Source organism: Motacilla alba, chromosome 11, assembly GCF_015832195.1.
Source record: "Motacilla alba alba isolate MOTALB_02 chromosome 11, Motacilla_alba_V1.0_pri, whole genome shotgun sequence".
Taxonomy (NCBI): domain Eukaryota; kingdom Metazoa; phylum Chordata; class Aves; order Passeriformes; family Motacillidae; genus Motacilla; species Motacilla alba.
Window position 1 is genome coordinate 3,446,364 of NC_052026.1, and position 14,050 is coordinate 3,460,413.

Here is a 14,050-nt window from a genome sequence, read left to right on the forward strand (position 1 = left end):
CATATGGCCATCAAAACATTCCTGAAGGGAGCAAAAGAAGTGAGCAGTTTCTATAAAAGAGGAAGCTATAAGGGATTTTAATTCCTCCTAAGCATGTTTAATTAAAATTATTGAATTTTAATTAAATTATTATGCCTAAAAAGACAGTGTTATTTATAGGTTAGTACTCAGAGTTACAATGACTGGTGTCTGCCCCAGGTTCCAACAGAGTTCTCTAGTTCAGTAAGACCACTGAAAGGCAAAGAAACACTGAGTGCAAAGTGAGTAAAAGTAGAAAAGAAATACCAGAGGATGGAGATGCCTCCAAACTGCAGTGACACATTTCTGTTCTCCTATCCACTAACATCACACACTGACCCCACTGCAGTTCCAGGAATTGCAACAGTGACATAAACATGTCCCATTTAGCCTTGTGCTGCACTCACTGTGGCATTAAAGCACACTCATTTTAGTGAGAAAGTTGGGAGCACAGACATTCCACCTATCATCGAAGAGCACTGCCACAAAAACAATGAAGCTACAAAATTTACATGGACAAAACAAAAATTTTTATTAGCAAACAAGTAAAGATTCATCATCACTGGTATTGTTTTCAGAGAGGGAAGTAGATGACTGTAACATTGGCACTTCCACAGAATGGCAACAAGCTGCATGAACACCCAAAGGCTCCTCCTGGTGTGAGTTAGGGCAACATTGGTTTTGTCCATCCACTTGGATATGAACATTCATAGGGCTGTCTGGATAGCCAGACTCCCACTTTTTTAAGGGTAATCTACATGGATCTTCACTCAGTGGATGACTTCCACTTAAACTACTGTCCTCTGGGACAGTCCTCCTGGATACTGACCCTCCATGGATCGCTTCTGTAACACTTTCAGATAAGGGATCTCTGAAAGCCTTTCCTGGATCTGCTTTACCAGACTGCTTCAGCTCTCTGTCAGAGTCAGCACTTAAAGATTTATTGGTGTGTCCAGCCTCAGGCTCTGCACGTGCTGCTGTGCAAGTATTTGGCTGGAAGATGTTGGAAGGCGACGGCTCTGTCATTTCAGTCTCTGGCTGCAAGCTGCTACATCCAGCTTCTTGCGGTCCCCTGGCTTGGCCATTTGCCTCTGAACTGGCTCCTTCTGGGGAAGGTGGAGGGCTCTGAGCAGTCCCATCAGCACTGCTGATGATCCCATCACCCAGTGTGGTCTGAGAGGTGCGGGCAGGCGTCAGCAGGGGGATCTGTCCTCTCACCCGAGGTCTGTGGAAGAGTCTGCTCCAGAGCCTGCCCAAGCGCCGCCGGGACGAGCTCCGCCGGGACGAGTGGCGCCTCATCTGCCGCCGCATGGCCGTGCGGATGTTCTGCAGCACAGAGGCCTGGAACACACAGGGAGCAAACCAGCATTTCACACACACTCCAAAGATTTCTAAACCCTGCTCTCCCCATGAGTATCTCCACTTTGCCACAAGACTTAAACTTGATCCCTGGGCTTGCTTCTTCAATGCGTATTATCTAACAAACTATTTGAGAGCACCAAATGTGGCATTCACGTTCTCTCAACAGGGAGAGACATCATTCTCTCTCCCAGGTTTTTTCCTGGAGAAGCTCAGAAAGAAGAGAGAACAATTCTTATCTCTGCTTGCTGCTCCTGTTGTTTTTGCACATGTGGAATGTGTTAGGAAGACTGATTGAAGGGATTTGGTAATTGGATTCTGGTGATGGTTGTTTGTGTTAATTAACCAATCACTTGAAGCTGTGTTCTGGCTGTCTTGAGACAGTCACGGGTTTTTCTTTAGTACTCTTTAGTATTGTTTGTAGTACAGCATCTCTTTAATGTAATAGAGTAAAATGTGATATAATACAGTTTAATGAAGCAATTGTTCAGCATTCTGAATCAATGGAGTCAGAGGCCAATCATTCCCTGCGTCGGGGGCTCCCTGCATACTAAAACCAAGGACAGCTCTGCCTCCACCAGAAGACTCTAATAGATCCATAGAATGGTTTGGCTTGCAAGGGACCTTAAAGATCATCTAATTCCAGATTCCCTGCTGTGAACACCTCCCACTAGACCAAGCTGGTCAATGGCCCATCCAACCCGGCCCTGAACATTGCCAGGGAAGGGCAGCCACAACTTCTGTCCCTCATACTGTTTCCTTTATGAGTTTTAGCTCTGCTTGTCTGCCCAGGAAGTTAATTTTCCACTGGAGTAACAAACTACAAGTGCTTTATCACATTAGGAACTGTATCTCAGATGGATACTTCTGACACCATAAAGGAGTTTTCTGAGTACTTAGAAATGAATTAGAATGACTTAGAGGCTTGCCAGTGTAATTTACCTGTAAATTAAAAACAATCATTTTGGAAAATTAAGAATTGTCAAAAAATTCTGCTATAGAGACTTTATTTTCTTATCATTTCAGGTGCATTTACAGTTTCAGCTTGAAAAGCCTTTTTCTTCTATTTACTTTCTGACCTTCCTCTCTGTCTCTATTCATTCTGTCTTGATGTACAGCAAAAGTGCTTATCTCACTGCTGCTCCCCAACAAATACATTAAACGTGTTCAAAGCTACCCACAGCAGGAACTGTGGCTCTTCAGCTCCATGTAACACATACAGATTTTCGTATTACTTCCGTATAATTAGCACAGCCACTGAAATACAGTTCCAGATTGATTGCATCTAATTTATAGCAGTTTGGCTGCTGAAATATTAATTGGCACGTGTCTGCATACTTGCGATGCATTGTACACAGGGAAGTCCTCAACTGGGGGGATGAGTCCTTGTGCAATCAGCTGTCCATAGGAGGGTGGAGCTTCCCGCCGCACAAACTCTGCCTCCAGCCGCGTCATCTGAGTCTCGAACGCTCTGGGGACAGAACCAGAGAGAAAACATGGAACAGAAGTGACAGCTTGTCCTGCCTCCCCGACACTAACGTATAAAAGCACTGCCAAAGGGCTCATGCTAGGAGTAAAACCACAGAGCTTCCACTAAGCTCCGTGGAAATCTTATCAGGATGCAAAAATAAACAAAAGGACTAAGAGTACAAGGTATGAACATGAATGAATCAAACCAGCAAGCTCTCTAGTGCAGTCTAAGGCTGGACACTGTGGCAACTGAAGTTTTATCAACTGGCCAGTAATTGTTGTGCTAGTAACAGCAGTAACTTGTTCAGCAAGGGCCCAAAGGTTATTTTGGAGAAGACATTAAGAACTGGAAACAATCACACAACAGGGCAGCTTGCAGTTGCAGAGAGGTTTGCCAGTCCTGCCAGAACAGAGGCACTGAAGTTCCCACCTTAGCACAGCAGCTCTTTCGCAGGTCCTTAATCATGCAGATTTGATCAGGAGAGAATGTAAAGCACGCTGTTCAAAACACAGTGTCAGCAGCAGAGCACAGAGCTGAGATGGGAACCAGAAAGTCCCTTAGAACTCCCACAAGGCAGAACCACACTTCTCACAGGCAAAGAAACACACACACACTGCACCCAGAATGAGGCATACAGAACCAGAGGGAAGGGACACAGCTTATACCAGGGACAACTCCCACTGAGAATAGCCCCACCACAGCAGGACATCACTTTAAGCAGAACTGAGAACTGGAGTATTCGGGGAGGGGTGAAGGGTTGTTCAATTCAGACTCAGTGAAGACTTCACTGTAGCAGTTCAGCATTCAGTTTTTGTTGCAAGGGGATGAGAAGGAAAAGGCAGATTAGGTTACAACAGATTCTGCCATAGTGCACAATAACCACGTACTTCTCACAGACCACAGAAGAGCTGCTATTTCTGCTCACTACTCCCAGAAATCTTCTCTAAGCCTAATGCAGTGACTACTATTTAGATGTCATCAGGTCCTTGGATTTGATTTCACAGTATGTTGCAAATTCTCTGGTTCAGAATCAACTCTCTTTTCCTTTTAACAAAACAGAAAAAAAACACCACAGCTATAGACACATCAACAAAGCAAGACACTTACCTGTACTCCCTGGTCCTCAGAGAATATAATTTAAATGCACAACCCAGTGCTATCACGAGCAGCAAGCCACAGACGAGACTCCCAATGAGAGCAGCTGTGATGACCTTCCTGGGAACAATCACCAGGCAGTTATGTTCATCACTTCCATCCTGGCAGTCTTCTTGGCCATCACAGCGCCAAGTCTCAAAGATGCACAGATTTGTCCCACAGTGGAAATTTCCTGGCTGGCAAGTAAAGCAGTTTTTTTCATCTGAGCCATCTGGACAGTTCTTCTGGTTATTACAGCGGTCAAGTATCGAGTAACAAAGCCCACTGTTTCCCTCACATGGGTATTCATTCTTCTGGCAAGCAGGACAGTTCTCCTCATCCTTGCCATTTGGACAATGCCACCAGCCATCACAATGCTGCTTATCTGTGAAACACTCCTCATCACTTCCACAAGGGTGTTCCCAAGGAAGGCAGTAGCCTTTCACCTGATAGGTTGCATTGAATCCATGGCCAGTGCTCTTGGAGCGGGCATGGTATGAGACAGTGAGCTGGCCCTTGGACGACTCCACACTCACAGAGTGCCTGTTGTTGTGGTGTGAAAATGTCTGCATTAGTTTATCACCTCTCTCTCCGATGCCATCATACACCTTTACATAGTCGTTGTAGCCTAACTGCAAATCCAGCTGCAGCAGAACGTGCCGATTGTCCTGTGTGTCCACATACCATGTGCAACGAAGGTCCGACCTGCTGTGGTCAGCACGGAATAAGTCTGGGGAAGCAAAAGATCCATAAAAATTCCCCAGCCTTTTGCCACAGGAAAGATCAGGACAATTATCTTCATCAGAACCATCACCACAGTCTTTAACTGAATTACACCTCAGCTCGTTCAGCAAGCATTTGGTGGAGTGCCCCGCGCTGCACTGAAACATTCCTGAGGGACAGATGCTGGATGGAGGGTCTGTTGGAGGGACAGTGCAATTCTTCTCATCTGAGTTATCACCACACTCATCCATGGAATTACACTTCCAGGTACTGGGAATACACTTCCCATTTGCACAGTGGAATTCATCTGACTGGCACACAGACTGACCTATCTTTCCTGGAAAGAGAATAAGGAGGAAAAAAACCATTATCAAACTTTTGGAACTATCTGATATCACTTTTCAACATCTACTACCATGCATGCCACAAGCTAATTAGTCAGGCCAGTACCCTTCAGCAATACAGTTAGAAAGCCACATGTAAATAATATTAGTGTTACCAATACTTTACAGTCATCAATGGCCCAAGATGCTTGTCAAAAAAAAAAAAAAAGTACTCCTGTCTTCCAAGTTTTGCCAGAGAGAGTATGAAGTGAAGCCAACAAACCCCCAATATTTTACCTCTAATATAAGAAAGGCGAAATCCCTGAGCCTGTCCTGAGCTTGATGCATCTGAGTGAAAAAATATCCACACATGGTCCCTTGCAGAGATGAAAGATGGAGGTATGGAAGATCCACACACTTTGTACTCCTCCCTCTTGGAAGATGGGCCAATCATCAACCAGTCTACTGCACACTTCTGAGAGTCTTCCAAATCAAAGTTCTTAAAACTGTTCAGAACAAAAGAAAGCACAAGTTACAAAGAGGACATGTATCTGAAACAAAACCCAAGAGAGAAAGAACAGACTCTAATGGCTGACTTTCTGCACCAAGCAGCGCTGACATAAAGGAACCAATGCAAAGATAATGAAAGATCTACCTTCTATATACCACCCTGAGTATGCAGAAACAAAGCACATCGCCTAATTTGGAAAAGCACCCATCTCACAAGCATAAACATCATACCAAAGTAGCTCCAAAAGCTGAAAAATAAGTCCTCTTTTACTCAGTCCTTAAATAAAACTGCTTCCTAAAATATGGATATGAGGGAAAGCAAAATTCCAGAATACATTACATAGAAAGTAGATTAATTTCAGCAGTCATTTCCAATTGTAAAAGCTATGAAACTAGGGATGACAGGGTTGACTACTGAATTGGAAAAAGAACAATAAGAAGCAGTATAAAGAACCCTAAAGAGCTAAGTGTGAGAGACAAATCCACTCTGCGAGCCAGGGATGGGCAGGGAGAGACCAAGAAGAGAACAGGGCTGGAAAGGGAACCTAAAGTCTAACACCATTATCTTTTAATTCAAAGATTAAAATATTCCCTTTCTGGGAGTGCAAATGCAGAGCAAACAAGACAATGACACAGTCAAATTTCCAGCCCTTCTTGACACAAGCCAAGTGATTATTCAATAGCAGCTTATCTGGTGCAAAGAGGAGCCCTGACTGTTGGCAGAACACTGAACACAACTGCATAACACTCCCTCACCTGTGGCTCAGGAACCATATGTGGTATTTGGTCTGATGAAACAGATTGCATTTCTATTCAGCAATCTGCAATGACAATAGCAGATTGCAGACTGCACAGAAAAATACTCATTAGGAAGGGGCACACTGTTCAGAACACTTAGAAATGAATTTTGGTCCTTTTTTATGTAACTCTGCTACACCAAATTACCTTGGTAGAAGTTTGTGCATACTCCATGCAAATATCTAGACATAATTTTCAAGAAGGCAGAAAAGCTGTTGCAAAATACAGATCTCCTTCCCTAAATGATTTTTCACAAACATCAAAGACAAGTTCTTTGAAAAAGATAATGGAGAGATAATTTTCTGATATCAATGTGTATTTACAAAAGGTTGTCAATACCTACCAGATCTTGACCTTTGAAGCTGAAAGGGAAAGAACAGCAAGTATATAAACTAGCTAATTCATCTAGGCAGGAGACTCAGCCTACCCACACCTGCAGGTCCAATGTGTTCATTGGCTTAACAGCTCTCAAAAAAATGTTAACAGCAAGAGCATGAGAAGAGAATGCTGAATGTGACAAGTTAAAATGGAAATTAAGAGATGACAAGCAACATATGTGCAAGGACATTCCATCCAGAAATGTCCTTCCTCTTCTAACTCTCTTTCTCCCGCCAACCTCTGTGTGTCTTCTCAGCTGTGAAGAAATATTCCCACAGCACTTAATTCTTTGCTATAAGCAATCTCATAAGCTTCTGAAACCAGCATATTTTGCAAGGATGTTTTAGATAACTGTGCAGCCAAAATAAAAATATTTAAGTACTCAGCCATTCAAAGATAAACCAGAGTATTTCTGTTACAGTTGTTCTGCATAAAATGTTCTTCATGACCAAGAAGTGAACGGCCACTGCATCATGAAAAGGAATTATCCAAAGCATCAGGGAAGCTTTAGTTACTCACATAAAGTTTGTTTGTTACATGGGATGTGAGATAGCATTACTGAGCTACCACGTCAGTTTTGCTGTCTGGAACTCATTTTGGCACCACACATCATGTTGGGTTTCTATCATCTACTTGGAGGATTGTTCATAGGAAGTTTTTAATGAAAACTTTTTGACTAAGTGTTAGAAATACCCATCTGCCCAACAATCCAAGTTTTTAAGAAAAAGGAACAGTCACTAAATCAAGGAACAGAAACTCAAAACTGGGAAGGGGGGGGGGGAAGGACTAAAAAATTTCTGTGTGTATGTGAGAAACAAGTTCATTTACTACATCTTTTGGTGCTTTGCTTTTGTAGTTATTTTAGATGTACATGATGAACCTTAAAGAGGCAAACAAATTGTTCTTCTCTCTTTACCCAGCTCCCAGCACTCCCACTGGGTCCCACAGCCACTCATTTTCTTCACTCTGCTGAAAAGAGCTACTTTTGTCTATCAAGTAAATAACTCAGCCATAGCGTGGTTACACAACACAGACTGCACAACCCAAGGGGAGAATCTGCCTATACAATAAGCTGTCTATAACTTACTTTAAAAAGCACTTCTTTCTAGAAAAAAAAGAAAAGTATTCAACACTTTCACGATTCATACAAAGGAAGAGTACAGAAAAGTCAGCTACATGCATATGCCTTTACAAAGGAGTTTACAAACTCCTTTGCAGATGACAGCAATACCTCCCAAGAGGATGCATTTGTGTACAGTTAATATCTTTTACTTGCACCTTAGAAGTCTAGTACTGTACATTGCTAATAAACAGCCTTTTTTTGCTTGTGGAAAAGGAACAACTTTTAGTTCCAGCTTCAAATGCAGAAGCCCAGGCATACAGAGGATAACTGATTTTCTTGAGTGTCACTTGTGGCTCTCAGACAGATTCAGAGAAGAACCCCACACTTCTTCACTGACAAATCCACACTTCAGCCACAGAGTACAAGGGTGATGAGGCAGAATAGACTTGCAAGGAAACAATGTGTTTAACAGATTCCCTAAGGACACCTTGCCTCTCAGAGATACACAAGCTACTGAAAAAAATGCCTTGGTATTCGAAAAGGGCAATACAATACCCTTGAAAAAGGGTAATACAGAATATTCACAAGAACAAGCTCTTTCACAAAAACAAACATCCTAATCCCAAGTGCCTAGAAGTTTCAAACACAGTTTGTATGTTCTAGTTCTAATGTGAAGTTTTATGTGTAATAGAAACCACAGCAGTTATAAAATTTCTTCTGCTAAGAGACAAAGCAAAATCAAAGCAATTATGTTCTCCCTTATGCAAACTAATCAACAGATGTATTTTCAACAAACTTTCCTTTGATTAAGCCATTGTCACTATTTCAGCACCCTTTTAAGTTATATTGCCCCTACTAGAAGCAATTTTTTCCTCACTTACATTGATGGTCATTTTACAAGACCAAAAGCATTCTATACTTGAACAAGCCCTCACCACAAAAAACACTACCTTCTACAGAAATATGAAAACAATATGAATACATATGTTTGCACTTGTAAGTATATAAAATTTGGCTTCACTTCATAATGCATTTGTGACAAGGTTTGGTGTTAGAGGTTTCTGCCATTCTACTCTGACATTAAGTAGCCAACTGATTTATTTTAGCCAAAACTCCTGAATACTGCACCCAGCCTCTACTGCTTTACTTCTTTCATCATCTCTAATTAGATCTAGAGTTGCTCTGTTACAGTCCTCTGAAGAATAACTTAATCCTGCTACCAACCAAACATTTATTTATTCAGCTGAGCTTTCTCAAACTGGAATGCAAATTTTTCTATCAAAAAGGCTGAATGAGTGTTGGTATCCAGTGAAAACACAGGACAAAGACTGGTGCTTGTACTGTTTATAGGACTGCACAGGCACTGTACAGTCTTTGGAAAAGTACTCCAGTCTGTAGTTACTGATCTTGAGGGAAGTCCCAGACCTTTTGTATCAAAAAACTATATTTTTTGTGACTAAAACAAGAAGCAGGGGCCATACTGAAACAGAGAGTACTCATGTGTAACATCATCCACAGCTCATGCAGCACCAGCAGTGCCACAGTATTGTTAAACATCTTGGGCAGGGAAGCACAGGATTTGAGAGGAAAAGCAAAAGCCATTTCTGCTCAGTCACTAACCCTCTCCAGCAAAGCCCTCTGACAGTTCTGCAGGACTGGAAGAGGGACCCAGGGCTCCATCCTACCATGCAAGCTGCAGGGCACAGCAGGGTTAAACTCCAGCCCTTGCACTCCCCAACTACAGCCTCACCCCTGTGCAACCCCTGCTCCAGACACCCCCTCCAGCCAAGAGCTTCACTTCCAGAGCAATGCTCCCCTGCCTGGGCATCCTGGCACGTGGTGATAAAGGGAAGGAGAACCTGCCTTTCCCCCAGGCTTTTTTTCCTCTCCACAAGCAGAGCACACAGCCCTAGTTCACAGGGCAGGGAGAAGAAAGGCAGTAAAACACTGGTATTTCCAGCACCAGAACTACAACATAAACAAAATACAACACCCATCACAGAACATCCTTTAAAATGGCCTGGCCTTGGGCTGTTCTCACTGCTACCTGCGGATCTCCAAAACAATACAGGAATGTAGAAGGAGACTGGTGTACAAGACCAAAATTATTGGACCAAAATTTGCAGGTTTTCTTTCTCCTGAAAGATGCTATTGTCATGCTCTTGGAATGCCTCTTCCACATTTTTATAGAGAAGTACAACAACAGCCAGTTTACCACTGAAAGTATTCAGAATTTGAGGATCAGAACAACCCAGTGTGAACTGAGAAATGCATCACTAAGTCCTGCTTTTACCGAATTCTGCAGAAATCAGTAAATTCATCTGATTCTTTTTCCAGTGGCATGATACTGAAATAGAGGTTACCTCCAACAGTGAGCAGACCTCCAGGAGTTTGCAGGAAATTACAGTATTAGTCATATACATCAGCTTTTGCCTATGTACTCACATGAAGTAACAGCCTACAATCTTCCTATTATCTATTTTTACATTGCTGGAAAGTACTTCATTAAACCAGACTACCATAAATATACATTAATAATCTATATATATGAGAAAAATGTGCTTCCTGCAAAACTAATGCTTAGCAGAGCTTAGTTTTTTGCCATCTGCACTGAAAGGAACAGTAGCAGCTAGGGAAAAAAAAGTACTTCTATAAATAATGTAGGGAATTCTCTACAACCCTTTCAGTAATTTAGGCACGAGGGACTACAGATTAAAGAAAAAGAAAGCTTTCTTAGTAACTGGGAAAGGACAAACATGGGATGCAAAATCTGAATGAAAGCAATTAGTAAATACATAAAAAACTAAATGTCCAATTTAGCCCTCTAAACTAATTTTAAAATTGGAGAATAAATATTATGGATAGGTCAGTAAAGCACAGTCCCAAAATAAAACCAACCGACCAATTAAGCAAGAAAAGTTACTTCTATTTGCCAACTTCTCACAGAAAGTGTAGACTGTGAACAACTGATGACTTAATTGGCTCATTACAAACTTCTGCTTAACCACTGAAGCACAAGGACCTGAAGTCAGGAAAGCTCTATTCTACTCCCAGGTTCCAAGCAGCAGCTAACTGCATAACCTTAGGCAAGAGACACTGCCTAGCAGGGGCTATTTCTAGTAGGGGCTATTTCTTCAAAGGCCGAGTTTGTAAATGGCTATTGTGAGGTTTTCTCCAATTAATGTAAAGTTCTGAAACACTATGAGTTTGGTAAATAGAATGTGAAGCAGTCCCTTTAACTCTTCACACAATTACAGACCAGCAAGAATATATGAACAGACCTCAATTTTATGCAGAAATTGAAACTCAAATGCTATCTGACAATTTCTTTTTTCAAAGCCACTGAAGTGAATGCCAATGAAGGTGATCCCCTCACCTCAATTAATAAGAGACAGCTTGAGTGGGTCCCTAAGTAGATTGCTTTTCAATACTCTTATCTTGAATTCTGAAAATGGAGAACATTTTACTTGCAATCCCCTAAATTCCAGTAATAAAACAATAAATTTATACTCCACCAGGGTTAATTACAACCATCAAGTAACAGCAACTGCTAAACAAATTTCTTTTCATTTTTTTCTTAGATAGGAGGAAACATAAACCTATAAAGCCTGTAAATAATGGTACAAAGGCAGTTACTGCATATGACACATTTATATGATCTTACATGGTTTTATGTAATCCTCTGTGAAAAGAAGTACAAAAATAGAGAAAATGGGTGGAAAATCAAGTAGTTTCCAAAACAATAACTAGCAACTATCACTTGAATTTAAAGAGACATAACATAGTCCTGGAAAACAGTGGCTATAGGCTTGTTCACAAGTCTCAATAGAAGCATTCCATCAGACACACAAACCTGAAAGAATGTCTTGAAATATGCATACAGAGTGGTATAAGCACAAAGAACATATACTTCCTGTTCATGGGAGAGCTCCCTCAAGGATTTCTAGAAAGTAAACTATAAAGCAAAACAACAGGCATGGAAATGTGAAGGTATGAAGAAAATCAATATACACATGAGAGACAGACATTAAGACATAGCTTCTAAAGGAGCCAGCATCTTACATACACATGTAGATCTGGTCACTGCTCTACTGAAAGCTGCTGAAAAATAGGTTTATAAAAAATAACCTCAAGTGCAAACAGTTTAGAAATAAAAATACTTTCAATTGCAGTTTTACCCCTTAACAACTCCAGCTGTATCTCGTTATATATATCTCTTACATAACACTGCTGTGTTGTTGTCAACGAGAATTCAAGATCAAAGGAAGTGCTTACTGTGGAACACAACACAGAGAAGATGGGCTTTTCTGAAACCTTTCAAAATGCAGATGTTAGCACAAGAACTGTGTTTGATTTTCCCAGGAAAATTTAAAAAGCTACTCTTATGCCCTTACCAACACATTGTTAGAATAAGAAGCATATCCAACTGGAAAGCAGAAAACATGTTTGCATTTGAAACCTCCTAGCCTAGGCAAGTCAGCTCCTTCTTTTACATCCTCGCCATTGCAAGGGCAACAGCCTTGTAAAGAAATCCTCAGATGCTGTAACATTTTGCATTTCATATGCTGGAGTGAGTCATTCCAAGTACATTTACAGTCACAAACATAACACCACAACACTAGTCCCTGGGATGTAAACACGTAGTTTCTATTGTTTGCATGTGCAGAGGAGGGCAGGATAAGGCTGTGCATTCAGGGAGAGAAAACAAACCCATTCAGAAATCTTTCAAGCCATACTGCTGTGCACACATCTAAACTGTACACACATTATTACCAGTTGCCACACCTCATATGTTCCTTTGTTTCTCTAGCCTCTGTTACACTCACACTTGCAGAATAGAGTCCTAATTCTAACTGGAGCACTGAGACATTTCCATAGCCTAAACTGCAGCATTATTCTCTGTCCTAGGGTGATGTTATGGTGCTTGTACCCCCAGTCATCTGTTTATACTGGATATTATGTTCTGTGCCTTCAAGACTGGCTCTGAAGAGCAGAGTTTTGTTTTGGTTTTGTTATCAGCCTGCTCCCCACGGCTGGCGGGACACAGGGATGGGGCAGTACACAGTGCAGCTTTTGCTTTGCTTTCGCTTTGCTCTTGCTCCTGCTTTGCTCTTGCTTTTGCTCCTGCTCATTAGTTAGTTTAGTTAAGCAGTCTGAATTTTCCTGGACTGTTTTTCTTTCCTTTTCTTGGAACCACTTGAGCCTGCTCTGGACTGGGACCTGGAAACACCAAGAGTTTGCACCTTGTGGCTGCAGCAGCCATCCCCAGCGCCGGAGGGACTGACAACAGAGCGACCTCTCCCAGGAGAGACTTTCTGAATTTGTCATCCTTTTCAGAGCAGTGAAGGAGTGTTGTCATCTGGTATTGTTCATTCTGTGTGCTGGGGGTGCTGTGCCTGTTAAATAAACAGGTTCTTTCCACTTCTCTCTGAGGAATCCTTCCCAAATCGGTTGGAGGGAGGGGCCGTGTGGGTTTGCTTTCTGAAGGGGCCCCCTTTGGAGGTTTTCTACCAAATTTGCCCAAAACCAGGACATTCTCCAGAGTCAAGTCCTGTGTCTCATTTGTATGCTTTCTCAGTTTCCAACAATCTCTGCTTTGAAACAAATTCCCCACATCCAATGTAATGTAATGGGCTTTAAAAGCATGTTTCTATTTATGAATTTCAAATGCTAGCAGGTATTTACTTCATTACTTTTGGTGAGTAGTTCCTATTTTGAACTATGGATGGTGGAGCCTTCCTATTATTCCATCTGTGGCAGATTTGTTTTCAATTTCTGAGCATCTGCAGTTGAAGAGGTTTTGCAACCCTTTCAAACAGCTGAGCAAAGAATGAGCAGATGGTGTCAAATGTAACAGTACTAAAACCCCCTGAAAAAACTTTTCCTAGGTTTTAATTTTTAAGTAAGAAATTCTTGGCTCATGAAGGATCCCACCACTAGCCCAGAGAAATCAGGCACGTTCACAGTATGCTCATATTATACCCTAAATATTCTCAACAAACCATTTGCAGTACATTTTAGTCTTTATTGAATAGCATTTTTCTAGAATTGAGCTGAAACTATACCACAAATGCTAACTATTATTTGATTTGTTAAAAATAAATATTAAGCAGAAAAGCATGTGTCTTTTGGTAAAAAAGTAACAATAAGCAATAATTATCTTCAACTGTCTATTAAGCATAGCACCATTTCAAGACATTCGTGAAAATGCTGTTTTTTCTCTAAGAATTTTACATGCCCACTGAAGCTGTTGCAGGTCTTACAGCCTTCACC

General features: G+C 41.4%; 1 protein-coding gene across 2 annotated transcripts in view; it reads right to left on the reverse strand.

Annotated features, from left to right (window-relative positions):
* Positions 1 to 525: 525 nt before the first annotated feature.
* Positions 526 to 14,050, reverse strand: part of LRP3 (LDL receptor related protein 3) — a 28,143-nt gene continuing 14,618 nt past the window's right edge. For both annotated transcript variants that reach the window (XM_038148104.1, XM_038148103.1), the window contains 4 exons: positions 5,326 to 5,534; positions 3,956 to 5,042; positions 2,716 to 2,848; positions 526 to 1,359 (listed from right to left, as the gene is read on the reverse strand). In XM_038148104.1, the coding sequence (XP_038004032.1) occupies positions 553 to 1,359; positions 2,716 to 2,848; positions 3,956 to 5,042; positions 5,326 to 5,534 (2,236 nt within the window). In that variant the 3' untranslated portion in view covers positions 526 to 552. The remainder of the gene's footprint in view (positions 1,360 to 2,715; positions 2,849 to 3,955; positions 5,043 to 5,325; positions 5,535 to 14,050) is intronic.